Source organism: Cyprinodon tularosa, unplaced genomic scaffold (assembly GCF_016077235.1).
Source record: "Cyprinodon tularosa strain WSP-4 unplaced genomic scaffold, ASM1607723v1 ctg1428, whole genome shotgun sequence".
NCBI classification, from domain to species: domain Eukaryota; kingdom Metazoa; phylum Chordata; class Actinopteri; order Cyprinodontiformes; family Cyprinodontidae; genus Cyprinodon; species Cyprinodon tularosa.
This window is the reverse complement of record NW_024038252.1, coordinates 20,876-39,987: the sequence shown is the minus strand read 5'-3', so window position 1 is coordinate 39,987 and position 19,112 is coordinate 20,876. Positions and strand designations below refer to the sequence as shown.

General features: G+C 39.9%; 1 protein-coding gene across 1 annotated transcript; it reads right to left on the bottom strand.

Moving 5' to 3' along the window:
- Positions 1-279: 279 nt before the first annotated feature.
- On the bottom strand, positions 280-3,806 carry LOC119779105 (the record flags this gene model as incomplete). Its single annotated transcript, XM_038278642.1, has 6 exons — positions 280-303; positions 720-926; positions 1,031-1,081; positions 1,203-1,297; positions 2,227-2,428; positions 3,619-3,806. Coding segments are annotated over 6 exons (767 nt in total), but the record flags the coding sequence as incomplete, so codon positions are not given.
- Positions 3,807-19,112: the final 15,306 nt, after the last annotated feature.

Below are 19,112 nucleotides of genomic sequence, written 5' to 3'. Positions count from 1 at the left end.
AGGCCTGCAGAGCGTCTCTGGCCTCCTGGATGAGCTGCTGAGCCGTGAATCTGGATGCTCCAGCTCCTCCTGGGATGGTTCACCACTGCTCTCTGTTTTCTCCATTTGTCTATAATCACTCTAAGTTTCTCACTCTTCAAAATATTTTGTTTTCTTTCAGATTTCAATAACTTTGGTTTTCATCTGTTGACTTGATTTCAATGAACTTCATGATGTTTTAATTTCTGAGATTTTAGCCAGCTTCATGTTGTCAGACAGGTTTTACTTAAGGGACGCATTCTACAGGTCCGACTGTAATGAGCCCTGGGTAAGAAAATGAAAGGTGCAGTCCAGAAAATAGACTTAATAACAATATATTCTTTCACTCAGTATTAATACAATTATTGTCATTTTGGAAAATGCCTTTTGTATTTAATCAGGTTTCCTTTGTCTGATTGCACAATTTATTTCCTAATCTAAAAGGTTTGCAGAATAAAATAAAAACTGAATACTCAAGTCAAACTAGGAAAGAAGTTTCCATCACATTTCCTTACTGTTAAGAACTCATTTAGTAATTATTAGTGGGTCCTTTTTATTATGTTACACATTTAATTAAGAAATGACGGTTTATCAAAGATAAAAGTTGTTGGTGCAGCTGTTAAATGGAAAAAGCAGAAAAGCTCTTAGTCTGCCAGCGAATGCAGACGTAGCAAAAAACATCCAACCTCCAGCCTCCCTACCCTGGCCATGTCTTCCTCCAAGCGACCTCCTCTGCAGGACACGTATTCCAAAAGGTTCATGGATGCTGGTGGCCTTTCTATTACAATGAGCAGGTCCTGATCCATAAGGTACCAGTCCAGGAGGGTGACGGCAGCAAACACCCCCACTGCATTTGGCTCACCTCCGGCCTTCTGCATGAGGGCCACCTCCAGGGGAACACTGTCCACCTTAAAAAAACCACAATGACCTGATTGTGTAACTAACAGCAAAGGACAAATACTCTCTACTAAGATGACTGGGAGGCCGGCTGCTTCTAAACCAGTTCACTCACTTCACTCAGTCTGATGTGACCTATCCTCATGTCCATGTACTTGATGGCCACCTGTTGGACACAAGTGCAAGTGTTATTCTTTCTGCAGACATCGGCAGTGATGCTTTCAGGATGCCTGCTTAGATTTGAGTCAAAGACAGACAGGAGGCCAAGAACACAATATAATACCAACCGGTAATGAATCCTCCAGGCGAAGGCCAGCGTAGATGGATCCTAAGCCCCCTCTGCCAATCAGTCCAAGCTGCTTATATTTTCTTTCAAACTCAGCTAAGAGTGAACAGAGAAATCATCTGATTATAATAAAGCTGTGAATACTGTCAGATTATTGATGTTAATGATGAACAACAGCAGTCCGAGATGCAGACATCATGTCTGTTGCTTTCAATGAACCTCCAAACTCTTTGTTTCTGTTTGGGTTTTTCAAGGATCAGAAAATGTCTGCAGTTCCTTCTGTTTACATTCCTGTCGGGGATCAAATATTTTCCTTTTATATTTTCAGGGTGGATAAAATTATTCTTATGATTTCTTCAAATTTTAGTAAGCTAAACCTTCTTAAAAAATAAGACTAATATCTATGCTGACGACCTGATTGAATTAGAAATACTTTCATAAATATTGAAAACTTTCAAGTTCTTAAACTGAGTTGAATTTAACTTTGACCATTTGAACCATTTGTGCAGGAACTCTGTTATTTTAACCTGATTATAGCAGCAATTATTCTCTTATAGTAAGCATTAGAAATGTCCAGAGGCTGTCAATGATTCAGAATCAACTTCTTTATTCATATGAAGATAATTTTCCCATAAATGGTTCATTAATACTGGATCAAGCAAAACTTTTCCCTCTTCTGTAACTTTTCACCTTCATTTACTCTCTAATCGCAAACCAATGAGTTTTCCAGCTTCCCTGTGCCTGCTAAAGAGGAACAGTCCCACAGCATGACTCTGCCACCATCCTGCTTTACACTGCGAATGGTTGATTAAGGGGGTTATTTATGTTAGCTCTAGCTTTGCTATTAAAAGCTGTCTGGCTTTGAATTAAACCTTTAAACATAGAAGTCATAACATTTCCTCTCTTAACACTAAAATTGAGAAGGAGTAAAATAGCTTGTCTTTAGCCTAAGCAGAAAAAGGAAGGATGTTTGTGTTCCCACTTCAGGAGTTGCTGAGGTGCATTTATTTCAGTGTTGGGCTCACATTTGTCAGAAACTGAGCTGCTGGTGCCTTGCTCTGGCTCAGAGACTCTCTGCCTCTTCTTAGAGGACTCTTCGGGGACATCGGCCTTTCTCTTCCTCTCCCTAATGGGTTCCAGCTCTTCCTCTGGCTCCCTGAGGCTGATACTGGGGCTGCTTATCACTATTATGCTGGCTGGTGCCCGTCCAGTAGAATTGCTCTTTCCCTTTTCACAATCAGAATCAGAAATACTTTAATAATCCCAGAGGGATTGTGACACGCTCCAGTTACAGTTTTATATATATATATATATATATATATATATATATATATATATATATATATATATATATATATATATATATATATATATATTAGTGCTGTCAAAATTATCGCGTTATTATCGCGTTAACGCGAGGCCATTTTAACGGCGATAATTTTTTTAACGTGAGATTAACGCTATGTGGTTTTATGGTAAAATTTTCCAAATACATCCCGCTGCAGCCTGCGAGAAGGCGGGGCTATTTTCCAGTCTATGCATTTCTCATAGGCTTCCAGAGCGGAGCTCCTCAAGGAAAAAAGACGCTCATACACTGGGTGACGCTAGTGCCTTTTCTTTAAGCCCCACCACCAACAAACAAGTTGAGTGTCTGGTAACTAGTAGCAACCTGAAATACGCTGAGAAAACAGATTACTGAGGGGAAATGGAATCTGCTACGGCACTCTTGCTGTCACAGGTCGGTATCGTGTGTGTGGGTGGGTGTGTCTGTGTGTGGTGGGTGGGTGTGTGTGTGTTCTCATTTTTGTTAAGAGTCTGAAAAGTAACTTTCATAGACTACCTCCGTCTAGTGATGTCGGTCTATTGATTTTGATGTATTGATTGAAAATTGTTCATTATTATCTTGGTTAATTAACATCTAATGTTAACTGTACTACATTTTATAGCAGTAGGGTAAAATGCTTGTCTTTGTTCAAAAGACTGTATTAACAGTAAAGACTGTCTTTTACATCAGCCTGTTTTCAGGGCCTTTTTTTTGGCTACATATTTGTTATTTTTTGCTACATGCCTCCCCATCTTCTTGCCATATGTTTCTATGGCATAAATCAGTATCTGTGACCTGTTCTCATTTAAAAAAAAGAACATTGGCACAAACCTAGCCTGTATGTATTTTTTGTATGTCATCGAGAGTATTTAAATGATTTTCAATCAGAAAAAAAATTTGCGATTAAAATGCGATTAATCGCGAGTTAACTCAGGCATTGATGCGATTAATCGCGATTAAAAAAATTTAATCGATTGACAGCACTAATATATATATATATATATATATATATATATATATATATATATATATATATATATATATATATATGTATGTATTTTGGTACTTTTGATATTTATTTTGGTTTTGGTACCTTTTGGTACTCTCTCACAAACTCTACGGACACAGGCTGATCTTGTCCAGTGGTGAGGTGGCTGAAGTTGATGCAACTCTGTTTGCATAACTTCTTGTTGTCCAACTCTGTGACAGCCTCCGCCTTTCTTTTCCTGCAGCTTGGTTCATCCAGACGGCTGCTGGGTCCAACAGAGACGCTCTGGTTATCTGAAAGAGTTCATTGGACAAATAGCAGATCTATTTAGGAAGCAATGGAAGAGGATGCAGACTGAGAGAAATCTAAAACCCCTCTTTTTAGTTATAACACATGAGCCACCAAATACTTTGACGAGAAAAAATGACACTTTCCCATGAATCCACTGATCCTGCATCACCAGAGATTTGATAGAATAAATCTTGGCACCAAGGAATTAGATTTTGCAATTTTTGGAGGAAAAATAATCAAAATAAATAATAAAATTTTTACATAAAGAAACTGATTTAATGTTTTTCCATTAAATGTAGTTAAACAAGTTTTTTGGATTTTACAATTTAATGAACGTTCATCAAATAACAGGATCATCAATGTGTTACTCAAACACGTCTAATTTTAGTATATTAATATAACACCTCTGCAACGTTTGGTTCCCTAAAATTTAACTCTGAATTTGAATTCCTGTTTCTTTTTCATACACCTTGAACATCACCTTGTTTTCCAAAGACAAGAGCAGGGGTCTCCATGTTGCTGAAGAAGTTTAAAGGCCTCAGATTTACTGTAAAAAACTCAAATCACGGTGAGACTTTCTGGGGATTTATACCAACGATACCGATATAGAAGCGATCTGCACTCAGGTACAATTAAGATCTTGCAAACCACAGAATATTTGTGTTTTAAAAAAACATCGTCATGGTGCCGAGCTGTCCATCCTAAAAATGTTGACATTTGAGAATTTGGCAATTATCCCAGCTGTGAAAAAAAATAAACTTTTCTCAAAACTTTTTCTAAATTAGCTTTTCAAAGTTTTATTCTTGGTTTGCATTTCTTTTTGATATTTTTTTAGCATTTCCATTTATGAAAGAGTAAATTGGACAAATGTTTACACTCTATAGCAGATCTATTTAGGAAGCACTAATAGAGGATGCAGACTGGGAGAAATCTAAAACCCCTCTTTTTAGTTATAAAACATGAACCACCAAATACTTTGACAGGAGAAATGACACTTTCCCATGAATCCACTGATCCTGCATCACCAAAGATTCGATAGAATAAAAACTTGGCAGCAAGGAATTAGGTTTTAGCAATTTCTGGAGGGAAAATGCATAATTATCATATTTTTTACATACAAAGTAACTGCAAACCTTTTATTGTCAAACCATGTCATGTTTTTCCAGTAAATGTAGCATATCATTTAATTGGATTTTATAATTTAATGAACATTCATCAAATCACAAGAGGAAATTAACTGATTGTGTTTCTCAAACACATCTAATGTTAGTACATTAAGGTATAGCGGTGGATTTTTACATATTTTTAAAAAGACCTGCCCTCTGCACTTAAAAAAAAAAAAATGCACATGCACAACCCTGAACTCAAGGGGGAATAACTATTAAACATGCAGGAGCCCATTCAGTGTCTGCTCTGCCGATAATGCAAGCGTAGAAGAAGAAATGTGCTGTTTACCTGTGCAAAGAAAGAAACAATGAAAGAAAAATGTCTGAGGACTTCAGTGTTGAGGTAGAGCATGAGTTCTTTGCCGAGCTGAATGCGCACTTTCATCTGGTTTGGTCTGCCGCGGTTTCCGTAGACTCGTGAACGCGCTTTTAGGAAATCCTATACACTACTGTTTATGCTCTAAAAACATTCTAAATGACTTCGTTTCGAGTAAATTCTGGATGCTACCCACTCAGGACACTTGGAATACATTGGATGAGCAGTATGGAGGAATATTGACACGTTTTTTGTGGACTTTTATGGACCTTTCTGCCTCGGGCGCCATAGACCTCCATTATTTGAATGTCAGCAGACAGCAAGAAGCCTCCCAGATCTCCAGATGCATTTGAGATATCAAAAAAGTACTTCAGAGTGTTGTTCAGCATGGGGGTGAGTAGAAAATGAAGGCTAATCATGTTTTGGGTGTACTATTCCTTTAATGGTCATTTTCTTCAGCTGCCTAGCTCCACCCAGTTTCTCATTAATGTACATCTCTTTCACCTGCTTCTATTTCAGCTGCTTGCCCCCAGTCATCAGTGACAGATTATTAGAGCTCACCATGATTGGTGAGAGTTCTCAAGCGTACCCTGTGTGTGGTTCCTGACTAGTTTCTGCCTTTGTACCTCTGAGCCAGTCTGCCCTTGTTCTGCTCTGTTTGACTGACCTGTCTTCAGACTCCTGTTGGATTCTTCCTACTTATGACCCTAGATCTGTTCCCTGACCCTTACTTGAATTTCGGTCTGGTACCTCTCCGGATCTCTGATCTTCTGTCCTTGACTCCTGTTTACCTCATCCACACCGCCTTTGATTTTGCCTTCTGGAAACCCCTGCTTTCCCTCGCCTGCTGACTTCTGGCCGTCAGCCAGTTCAGAGGCCTTTTTGGCTTCAGGAACTCTCTGTGAGCAAGAGTGTAACTTTGCCATAAAAGTCGGTGGGGACGCTCTAAGGGTAGTGGCTGATGGACCTTCAGCTACTCAACCCAAACACTTTCAATAGGGTTTGTATTTTCCAAAAACAAGCTCAAACATATATTTATTGAATGCTTTACTATTGTTGAGAACACAATAGTACCACAATACATTTGTGGTATATATAGTTACAGACAGATACCTGCCTTTAGCGCATTATAATAAAAAGGGCTCAAAAACATTAATGTATAAAAAATGACAAATAACAGCCCGTACCGATGCCTATATCAATATATCATGCAGCCCTAGTATGGACACAACTTCAATTCCATCTATCCATCCATGCATGGCTTCCCTTTACGCTCCATCAGGGATTTTCCTCCTTCACAAGCAGCAAAACTAAATTTAGAAATTTCTCCCATATGTCATTGACAGCCAAAGTCTATGTATTGAACCTTATATTTAAAAAATCATTTATACACTGAATTTTATTATTTGCAATTTAGTTACTTTAGCTTTCTTATATTTTAATTTTAGGTCTCTGTCCTGTGAGTCTGGCTGTCTCTGGGTTGGCAGGCACAGCTATTTCTGAGACTTGTTGAACTACAAAAGACAAAAGCACATGTTAAATTCTATTATAACATTGCATATTTTTCTTGTAAACTTGGGGATATAATTTATTGCATGTTGCATATCCTAGTAAATCTGTTTCCCGTTTAAATCAGCAGCTGTCCCCTAATTGTGTCTCTGCTCCGCTTAAAAACAGAACCTGTTTATCAATATAATGATGCCAGAGAAAATAATTTTCAAGATATTTAGAAGCTCTGCAGTCTGATTCTCTGTTCAATCAGAAAACAACAGATATGTTTTTACTTTAATCTGTAACTCTGAATGATGGTACTCTGAGAAGCCCAATTTTTTAACTCATAAAAATGTTCCCTCTCTGGCCATTTTTAAGATAAAAAAAGGTCCGTATGTGTAACTAACGGATTTTTCAGTGGTTTCTCTGATTTTTTTTTAACCAACCCCTCTCCTAACTTTTACTTAAACATATACCAGAGTACCTGCCAACTAAAATTCACTAAGTGCTGCTGCGAATTTATGTTAAAACTGCTTGTCACAGGTGGTCATACAAAACCGACTGTATGTTAAAATGGTTTTCCATATACGGTATCTCTTCTCATCCTCGTAGCGACTCTGTACACAATGAATAGAGACACGAAATAATATTAGGTCCCAAAGCGACAGATCAGGTGATGTTTCACAGAGAGGTGGGACTCGAGAGCAGCGGGAGAGCGAGGAAAAAACACGGACTGAAAACGCTCTGAACACAGACAGCTGCACCCAACCCCAGTTACTGTTGGCTGAAGTAAATCAGCGGAAAGGGGTAAAAAAGCGGAAATTATTGGTGGAGACTGTCCCCACCATGCCCATATTTGGTGGGGACATGTCCACACCAGTCCTTCAGAAAGTTACGGCAGTGTCTGGGAGGCATCTGCAGCATGCCGTGGCAAATCATCCGGCTGGATTTCCACTCCTTCCTTTGGGCTCGGACTGAACTGTAAACCAGGTTAGGTGACTCACTCACTCTTAATCGTCCTCCATCAGATTTAAGTGATCACTAACCTGAGTTTTTCTCTCTTCAGAGATTCCAGCCTTTTTCTTCCTAGCTGCTGAGTCGCAGATTCGACGTGTTGTCAATTTTGTGATTTTAATGTTCAAAGCCCATCCAGGTTGGATGCCATATTAATGTTGTGGATTTATATTTCGGATACTTTAAGATGTGTATTGCCCTCCCCGGTAGGGGTAGGAAATATCTTATTTAATCAGATATTATTTCGGCTGTCATATGTTGTTTATGAACACACGCCCTACTAGCTGTGTGTTATAACAATAAATGGAAGAGTGATTCAAGCACTAATAATGGTCAAACACTTAATTCTGCACATACATTAAATAAATTCACCACAACTTCTGTTTAAATATAAGTTTATTTACAAAAATCATTCAGCTCCAAGTCAAACATATTTCAGTTTAACACTCGTAACTTAAACTAGTGAAACTCAACTAAACTACTATGTACAATGAGGGGGAAATATGGTAAAAAAAAAAAACATATTACAGTTTAAGATGATTTTGAGTTTGATTACCAAAGTTTATCTGGAAGAATTTGGTATTATGATACAATTAGCTTTTCACTAATATAGAGAAATTTGTTTTCAGACCAATTCACAATGCAAATCCATGAGGTGAATAAAACATTATTTGGCAAAATAATGTTTTATTAAATTATTTGCTTGATCAAGAACCATTAACCTTTATTCAAATAATTCTTTACCATCTTTGAAAGAGATAGCAGCAAATAGACATGAGGATTCCATTAAATGACTGTTGGTCATACTTGGTAATCGAAATGTAATGAGAGTATGAGGAACACATGAACAATATTGTTATATCAGTGTTTAAACCCTTACTCATCAACAAAGACATGAAATTATCAAAATCATCAAAAGAAATATTGTTTGTTCTGTCCCTATTTGTGCTAGACCTGCAAATCTTTTTGTCCATGTCCATTTGGAAGGCTTAAGTTTCATCCTCTAGTAGCTCCGCAGTCAGGCCAACAACAACCAGGGGTTTCTTTGTCTCAGGTCCTTCTCATCGAGTCCGGCTCTATAAGTTCTGAAACTCAAGAGAAATGTGTTGCAAAAAATGTCTGTTTTGTAGCAATTTGGTTCTGAAAGGTCACCATGATGACTTATCCTTGATGATTCTGGAGATCTGGGTTCCCTTGGGCCCACTGGTTCTCCACCACAGTGGACCTGCACCTCAGGCAGCCACATGGGAAAAAAGAGAGGGAAAAGAGAGTATTCTGTGCTTTTGTTTGTCCTCAACACAGAGGGGGTGGTTGGTCACACCTCTGTGGGAGTTCCTGTGATTGCTTTTGGAGGCCTTGGCTGAAAGGGGGGGTTGCAGAGATCCAACAGCTGTTTATTCACCAAAGCTGCGGCCTCTTCTCTGGTCATCATGTTAAGATGGAACATGGACCGCGGTTCCTGATGTCCAAAAACCATGATCATGGCATATGGCACAACATCAATAAACATTATTGTAAATCACATTAGTGGGATTCCAAAAAAGTTAAAAAGCAATTTACTGGACTTTGTTTCCAAGCTTCAAGACGTTTTGCTTCCCATCCAGGAGGCTTTTGCAATTCGAAATGTCAGAATTAGTGTTGACTTCGAAGCTTTATAGTGTTCCAACACAAGGCCTTGTTTTGGCTTAGAACAAGCCAATACGCCCATACCTCTCCAACGTGCCAAACGCTAGTGAATGTGAGCATTTGCCCCCTCCACTTCTGACAGTTTGTGCATACATTCTTTGTATATGTAAAGCAATTGTTTCAGCAGATGTCTGACTGGCTGGTCTCAGACGATCTTGGAGGTGAAAATGCTGAATGTGGAGGTCCTGGGCTGGTGTGCCAAACTCTCTGAAACCCTTTGGACACGGCTTACAGTAGATACATTTACATTCAATACACAACCAAAGGCTCTGGTTGACATTCCTGTTGTCTGCAGGCCGATTGCATGCTCCCTCAAATCTTGTGACATCTGTGGCCTTGTGCTGTGTGATAAAACTGCACCATTCAGAGGGGGCTTTTATTGTGGCAGCCTAAGGCAAACTTTTGCACTCATCATGGTGTCTTATCAGTATCTTGATATGGCTCACTTGTGAGCTGGGATGATTATCTAAGCATAGGAGAAGTGCTCACTCTCAAATTTTGTGAACAATATTCAAGGGAATTGGTGATAGTGTGTATGGGGAAAAAGTTTTAGATCTTTGAGTTCACCTCATTTGGGAGCAAAACCAAAAGTGTTGCATTTATATTTTTTGTTGAGTGCTGTTTAGAAAAGGTCTTAAACTGGTTCTCTTAAAAAGATATGAGATGGAAGAAGGGTGGGTGGTTAATGGAACTCTTTGTCATTGTAGATATTTTTGCAATTGTTGTGGTTGTATGGGATATGGGTAATGATCGTATGAATGAAGATGTGTCTAGGCACATGTGATTGTGTATATGGAGCAGCAGGTTCCTTGATAAGGGATTCAGGGACAGGGAAATACTCCCTTGCTCACTGATCCTCAACACTGTCATGCTGCAGGGTGGTGTTCTCAGTCCTCCTATCCCCTTTACTATGTTCCAGTTGCTGTTATAGTAATTTTTACAGGGGTGGGAAGAGAGTTCATCTATACTGATCAGAATGAACCTACATTTATTTTTTAAATGTATCATCGAAGACAGAGCAGATTTTCTTGAGGCCCTTGCTAATAATAAATAAATAATAAATAAAGCTATGCATATATACATTACATACTACCTTAAAGCGAGGGTCGAATGCTGTAGCCATTCATAGAAATCCGTGACTTAGGGCATCCTCATGTTGAGACAGGTCCTTTTCAAATGCAGCCTTGAACTTCACCACAAAGGCTGGGTCGTCATCTGAGGCCTTTACGGTGCGGGTCAGGTGGCGGAGAGCAGGTAACACAACTGAGCATGACACATAATTCTCACCCTCAAGGAGCTCAGTCAAATCTCTGCAGAGGATAGTTAATCAATCAATCGATCCATCAATCAACATTATTTATATAACACATTATTATATATAACTGTCATTCAATGTGCTAAAGAGTAGAGAAAGACAAGAAAGAAGGTCATTGCAATAGTCAACTCTGCAGGTAAGCATGAATTAATTTCTGCAAACTCTGTTTACATAGAGCATTTTTAATTCTAGCCATGTTCCTAAGGTGCCAAAACACTGATTACAGTGACAAATTATTTTGCCATCTAATAGTAGATTAAAAACTTTATACTATAGTCATAATGATATTAATATTCAGTACAATACATTTTGGAAAGGCAATTTAAATTATACTGGACTCTAGTCAAGTCACAACGTTTTGAATCCCATTAATGAACGTTGGTGAGTATTTACCTGCATGGGGAAAGTAGGGTTTCGAGTCTGCATGACTATGCTGTATTAAAAATGGTGAGCTTGTGCCTCTGTTTGGCGACCGTAACCTTCCCAGCATCTTGGTTCTTCATTAGACCAGAGACCATCAACAGGGTGGAATTCCACCTTGTGGGAACATCCTGTATCAGTGGTTCGTTGTCTTGGCTCAGTTGTGTTTGTTCCTTGTGAAGTTCTTCTGTGTTTAAAGGCTGTGTTTAAAATGCCCGACTATATTACGACATCTCGCCAGTGTGGTTTTGAACCTGCTGCCAGCAAAGCAAACTGTGATCGACCTCTGTAACATATGAGCAACACACGGCGTATGCTTTAATGTGAGCTGTCTCACTGCAGCGGTCATTGTACGTGCACTGTCTGTTCCCATTGTGGTGACTTTTCTGTGATTTTCCAGGCCTCTGTCACAGACCCAATATCTTCTGCCACATTTTCAGCAAATTGCCTTTTAGTGATCTTCTTGATGGTTAAGGCGCCACTTGTTGTCATTAAAGTGTGCCATCACACCAAGGTAATTTGCATTGCTGACTGAGGGCCAGTGATCCCCAGTAATAATGATGCATTCATTTTTTCCCAAAAATTCTCTCTCTCCTCCTTTTCATTGTCGTAGAGCTGCTGGACCCTCTTTGTTACCGTTTCTCTGCATGGCAACTCATACGTGGGGTCAGACAGTGCAATCTGAAGAACCTTTTCCAGCCCCTTATCTACTACCAAAGCAATGGGTCTGCAGTCGAGGGCCGCCCAGTAAGCCAGCGCATTGGTCATTTTCTCTGCCTTGGTCTTGCCTTGAAGGCAGACAGGTAGGTAGTAGTAGTGTTGGTTGGCTGCGTGTTGCCTTACTCCCTGTCGGGTTAGCTTCCGTGCTAGCATCTGCCAAGCTAGCTGCTACTACTTGATATTTGAGGCTTGATACGCTGTGTTGATACACAAACTCCTTGTTGCATAATTTACACATGAGCATGCTCTTATCGACTCTCCCATCCTGTATTTTAAAACAAAATTTGCCCTGCACGGGGCCAACCAAAAAGTTTTCTCTGCTTCTTGTAATTCTTCCATGGTTGTCTCTCCTTCTAGTTAAAACCAGCATTCTTCTCTTCTTTGGGTGAAATCCCGAACGACTCCTAGGAGGCTGTGCACACCATCAGACATCATGCATTCTCCACTGTTTTAATGTACAGTATATATTAAAACAGTGCATTTTATTTATATATATATATATATATAATAAACTTACTTTAAAATGCCAAAGTAAGGACATTTTGCTTAATGGTAACTCTACTGCCATGGTCTGATTTAGAAGAAAACTTTGTGGCCCTCCAGGCCCCCCCTCTAGATCCAACCCTGTACTGTTCACGAGATAAACATGGTTACAAACTCTATAGACACACTGTGGTGTGTTTCATATCTAACAATAATGAGAGCCACTATAGTGAAGACGTTCTCAATGTGAAAGAATAATCTATGGGCTGAGGAAACCTCCAACCTGTGAAAGAGGCAAAACAACCTCTTTTTGAGGAAGTTGGAGCTGACTAGCTGTCATTCTCAGCTGCCTGCACAGTTCTACAAAATCAAGACTGCAGACATCCTGTCCTAGCATCAAACTGTAGTATGGGAGCTGCACTGCACATGATAGAAAGGACTTAAACCTGGTGGTCAGGACAGTACAGGGGGCTGTGGAATTCAAAAGTCCAAAGAAGGGGGTCAAAATGCATTGACTCAGATCTCACCCACATGGAGAATGCATGGTTTGCACCAAACTGAATCTGTATTAAATCCAGAACAAACATGCTTCAAAACTGCTTCTGGCCCAACTGGAAAAGCAGTCGGCCTTCCCCTGACATACTTTCTCCCTAGTGCACTTTTAATACATGCACCCTTACAGCCACATACTCTCACTTTCCTCCAGACTTTTCTCGAAGACATAAATATGCTCACATTATACAAACATCCACTTCTAAAAATCAAACAGACGTTTAGTTCAGGTCATAGTCTGGACTTACACCAGCTGCATTTTATGTGCACAGTACATAGATTCTGTTTGTATATATTTTCCACTAAGGGTGTTTGTCATGTTCCACACGTGTTTTCAATTTTGTCTACATATTTTGTGTACCTCCCAACAGTCTGCATATCTTTATAACAGTTTTTAAATTGATAAGCTAATTGATAAGCTAACTAAATTAGTTAGTTAGTTAGTTAGTCTGTTTGTATGTTTGTTTGTTTGTTTCTCTCTCTCTCTCTCTCTCTCTCTCTCTCTCTCTCTCTCTCTCTCTCTCTCTCTCTCTCTCTCTCTCTCTCACACACACACAAACCTGCCATGAAAAAACACCGAATGCAACTGACAACATTTGGTCAAAAGCCCAGAGGAGGCAGAAGAGAAGAGGTTTGCTTTGGCACCCATGTGTCATGCAGCTTTTCTAAATTCCATCCAGACATAAATCTAAACCATTGGGTTTAGATGTCCTGGCTTGGTGAAATAATAAATAAATAAAATAATGGCAAATATCAAAAATATGATTAAAGCTTAACAGAATAAATTTATGGTATAAACCATAAAAACTGCCTTACAATTTGAGCAATACATGGATAAGTGAATACATGCTGCTGGGAGGGTTTAGATTGACGAAACATTCCAAACTCAAAATGTTTGCTTGCTCAAGCTTTGTTATTATTACTTTAAGTGTTGTCATGGCTAGTAAATACTCCAGGAGTGGGGGATGGAAAATGTGTGGGACCATTGTTTCTTTTAGCTTATAACAGTAAGACGTAGACACTGCCTCACAGTGACCACTTTAAATGGGACTGCTTGCTCACAATTATAACAGTGCTTTCCATGGTTCCCATCATTTTTCCTGCCAATGATATGCTCGTTCTTTCCCACTTATAACATTTTATGTAAATTCTTTGTAGTTTTGGAGATATAAATTCAACCTTTCATCATAAACTGAAGTCTTGATTTAAACAGACTTTAACTTTTCTCCATTGCCATATGCAGCATTTAAGACAACCTAGAAAGACGGTGAGATAGTTCATGAAGTGTTGAACAAAGGGCACTGTTTAAGATTACTTTGGGAGAATTGTTTACATCAATGAAGAAACTGTTGATTCCAAATAAAAGGTCTTGGCTTAAACCTTACGATTGTCTTCCTGTTAAGACTTGTTACGACATGGGCACAATATAAAGCCAAGCTTTGACACACTGTGCAAAACCTGCCTTAAAAATAACAATACTGTAACTGTAGAGAAAATGTGTATTAGCAAGATCTATTTGTATTTTTTGTTGATAAGGTGTGTCTGCAGAAATGTTTGTGATTTTTATGAATATTTATATATGCACAGAGGCTCTTGTCTCACTTGTGCATTATTTGGAATCTTTATACATCTCAATATTTGTAGAGTAAGCAATCAAACTGCTGAATTAAACAATTCAGAAATAAATAGGTTAAAAGATGGTATTCCCTGGACAGCTCTTCAGTCTATCAAAAAGTAAGGAACATACACAGGACAAATAACTGTAGACATATTGTCATATTTAATGTTTTATATTTGAACCTATAGCATCTCACCTTGTTCAAATAACTTTGCCACTTTGCAGTCTTAAACAGCTGACATTTCTTAAAAACTCACATAGAATATTTCATTGCACCTACCGTAATAGTGAGTGGGTAGTTCCAAATCAATATCTAAGGTAAGGGTCCTGAATATAAATGGAAAAATAATTTTTCAGATATTAATTTTCTACACGAAGGAAACAATGCCCCTATTTGTGTTGTTGCATGATGTGTTATAGAACTTAATTATTCTAATTGATAAACTGTCAAAAAGTTCAGGGAGAACATACATATATATATATATAAATATATATATATATATATATATATATATATATATATATATATATATATATATATATATATATATATATATAGATCATCAGAAAGACTGGCTACGGATACCAATTCCGAAGCGGAACAATCATCAGTCACCTCCTCTACATGGATGACATCAAGCTGTATGCCAGGAGTGAGCGAGACATCGACTCACTGATCCACACTACCAGGATCTACAGCAACGACATTGGGATGTCATTCGGACTGGACAAGTGCGGTCGCATGGTCTCAAAGAGAGGGAAGATGATCAGAACCGAGGGGGTTGAACTACCAGAAGGCCACATAACAGATGTTCAGGACAGCTACAAATACCTTGGGGTGCCACAGGCTAACGGAAACCACGAGGAGATGGCAAGAAAGAACACCACAGCCAAATACCTAAAAAGAGTAAGGCAGGTCCTGAAAAGTCAGCTGAATGGGAAAAACAAGATCCAAGCGATCAACACATATGCCCTTCCAGTCATCAGATACCCCTCTGGTATAATAAACTGGCCAAAGGAGGAGATAGAGGCTACTGACATCAAGACGAGAAAGCTCCTCACAATGCATGGAGGGTTTCACCCCAAATCCAGCACCCTGAGACTGTACACCAAGCGTAGCGAGGGAGGCCGAGGGCTAGTGAGTGTCAAGACCACTGTCCAGGATGAAACAACTAAGATCCAGGAGTACATCAGAAAGATGGCCCCCAAAGACAAATGGTTCGGTGAGTACCTCAGGCAGGAGAAAACCGAAAGTGAGGACAAGCAAGAGGAAGGAGAACCATCATGCAGGGACAAGCCGCTGCACGGCGTATACCACAGACAAATAGAAGAAGTGGCTGATATCAAAAAATCCTACCAGTGGCTGGAAAAGGCTGGACTGAAGGACAGCACAGAGGCACTAATCATGGCAGCACAAGAACAGGCACTCAGTACAAGATCAATAGAGGCCAGGGTCTACCACACCAGACAAGACCCCTGGTGCAGACTGTGCAAAGATGCCTCTGAAACAATACAGCACATAACAGCAGGGTGTAAAATGCAGGCAGGAAGTGCATACATGGAACGCCACAACCAGGTAGCTGTCATAGTGTACAGGAACATCTGCCATGAGTATGGGCTGGAAGTCCCAAGGTCAAAATGGAAGACACCTTCTAAGGTAGTTGAGAATGACCGAGCTAAGATCCTATGGGACTTCAAGATCCAGACTGACAAACAGGTGATAGCTAACCAACCAGACATCGTGTTGATCGACAAACAGCAGAAGAAGGCAGTAGTGATAGATGTGGCAATCCCAAGCGACAGCAACATCAAGAAGAAAGAACACGAGAAGCTTGAGAAATACCAAGGACTGAATGAGGAGCTAGAAAAGATGTGGAAAGTGAGAGCAGCAGTGGTGCCAGTGGTAATTGGAGCACTGGGGGCTGTGACCCCCAAACTGGGAGAGTGGCTACAGCAGATTCCAGGTAAAACATCAGAGGTCTCTGTCCAGAAGAGCGCAGTCCTAGGAACAGCTAAGATACTGCGCAGAACCCTCAAACTCCCAGGCCTCTGGTAGAGGACCCGAGCTTGAGGATGACACATACCACCCCACGAGGGGGTGAGAAAAAAGTTTTTATATATATATATATATATATACACTCTCACCGGCCACTTTATTAGGTACCCCATGCTAGTAATGGGTTGGACCCCCTTTTGCCTTCAGAACTGCCTCAATTCTTCATGGCATAGATTCAACAAGGTGCTGGAAGCATTCCTCAGGGAGTTTGGTCCATATTGACATGATGGCATCACACAGTTGCCGCAGATTTGTCGGCTGCTCATCCATGATGCGAATCTCCCGTTCCACCACATCCCAAAGATGCTCTATTGGATTGAGATCTGGTGACTGTGGAGGCCATTTGAGTACAGTGAACTCATTGTCATGTTCAAGAAACCAGTCTGAGATGATTCCAGCTTTATGACATGGCGCATTATCCTGCTAAAAGTAGCCATCAGAAGTTGGGTACATTGTGGTCATAAAGGGATGGACATGGTCAGCAACAATACTCAGGTAGGCTGTGGCGTTGCAACGATGCTCAATTGGTACCAAGGGGCCCAAAGAGTGCCAAGAAAATATTCCCCACACCATGACACCACCACCACCAGCCTGAACCGTTGATACAAAGCAGGATGGATCCATGCTTTCATGTTGTAGATGCCAAATTCTGATCCTACCATCCGAATGTCGCAGCAGAAATCGAGACTCATCAGACCAGGCAACGTTTTTCCAATCTTCTATTGTCCAATTTCGATGAGCTTGTGCAAATTGTAGCCTCAGTTTCCTGTTCTTAGCTGAAAGGAGTGGAACCCGGTGTGGTCTTCTGCTGCTGTAGCCCATCTGCCTCAAAGTTCGACGTACTGTGCGTTCAGAGATGCTCTCACTGCATGAAAAGTGAGATTTTCGTCCCCGTAAACCCCCGTAAACTCCCGCAGATCTCCCTGATTTTCGTCAGTTTCCGACAATTTGCAACCCGTGCTTGTCCGCGTTTGTCGTGCCACAAATTGTCGGAAACGTACCATGACGTATGTGGAGAGCGATCAGCTGTACTAATGGCCCTAATTAGCATATGAATGCAGCAAACCCGCGCGGCTGGCCAGGTCTGGCTTGAATAACCTTCTCAGTATTGGCTGAAACCACTATTCTCAAACAAATGAAATCGCTCGTGATTGGCAGCAAAACCACACGTGGCCACGCCAGGCTTTAATTTTCTTACTGAGTATTGGACCGAACCACTTCTTTTTAAACAAGTAAAGTCGCTCGTGATTGGTTGGCATATATATATATTTACATATAAATTTACATATATATATTTATTCATATATATATATATATATATATATATATATATATATATATATATATATATATATATATATATATGTATATATATTTATTTATTCATTCATATATTTATTCATTCATATATTTATTCATTCATATATTTATTCATTCATATGGTGTGTATTTATGCTATCCTACACTACTATACAATTATTATGCTACCATCAAGGACATGAATGAATTTATACAGGAAATGAAGATTTGCCAGGAAGCTGTTTATGCAAAGAAAGAGCTTTATTAAAACACACACAACTATATACAACGCATATCCAAACACATGCGTTTCTAAAAATTAAAAGTCCTTGAACGGTCCGTTTGCTTCCTCGGGGTTGGAGGTAACTGGCAGCATTCCCTCCGAGGTAGGTCCGATGTGCAGACGCCTACTGTGCGTGGCCCTTTACTTCGGCATCGCTTCTAACCGGGACTGCAGCTTAACACAGAGTTCAGTGAAATGGCGGCGACCGTACAATCCATCCAAGACACCGCCGAGGAAGGCGGACTTCCAGAGTTCCACTTCCTCATCTGCTAGCACACTCTGCCTCGCTTTCAGCAGCTGAAAAAAAAACAATGAATCAGCTCACTGCGTATGGACACAACACATCTATCAATGCACCTGAAAAATAGTCACCAAATAAAGTCTTACCCTCTTTCTTCTGGCCCGACTCCGAGCAGATAGCCTCCGCACGCAGCGTGCTGGCTGGCTGCGTATATCTGAAGCTCCTGCGTACCGTCTGAAAATACGTCTTACAGGCAGCTGGAAAACAATTATGAGAGTGGTATAAATAAAAAATCAAACGCAAGTCACAGTAACAAGGAAGGAGAAAACATTAAAACAAGTCACTTACACACAATGTCGTCTTCATCAACATCGTGAAAATCTGGACTTGCTGATATGACTCCGAGCAAATAGGAGGCCTGTGAAAACAAAATGTAAAGCTATGATCGGTATCTATCCATATCCATTGCCTTTTACCGCAGAATGAAAGCATATTCTTTAAATCTTACCCTTGCTCCGGTTCATAGCGCCTGCAATTAGTCTCCCAGTTGTTAAGACGGCGTACTGCTTTCTGTGAATCACAAAAAATACACTTTAATAAAGCTTGTTCTTGCAAGGCTACTATTAGCCGCTATTAGCCGTAGCTCAA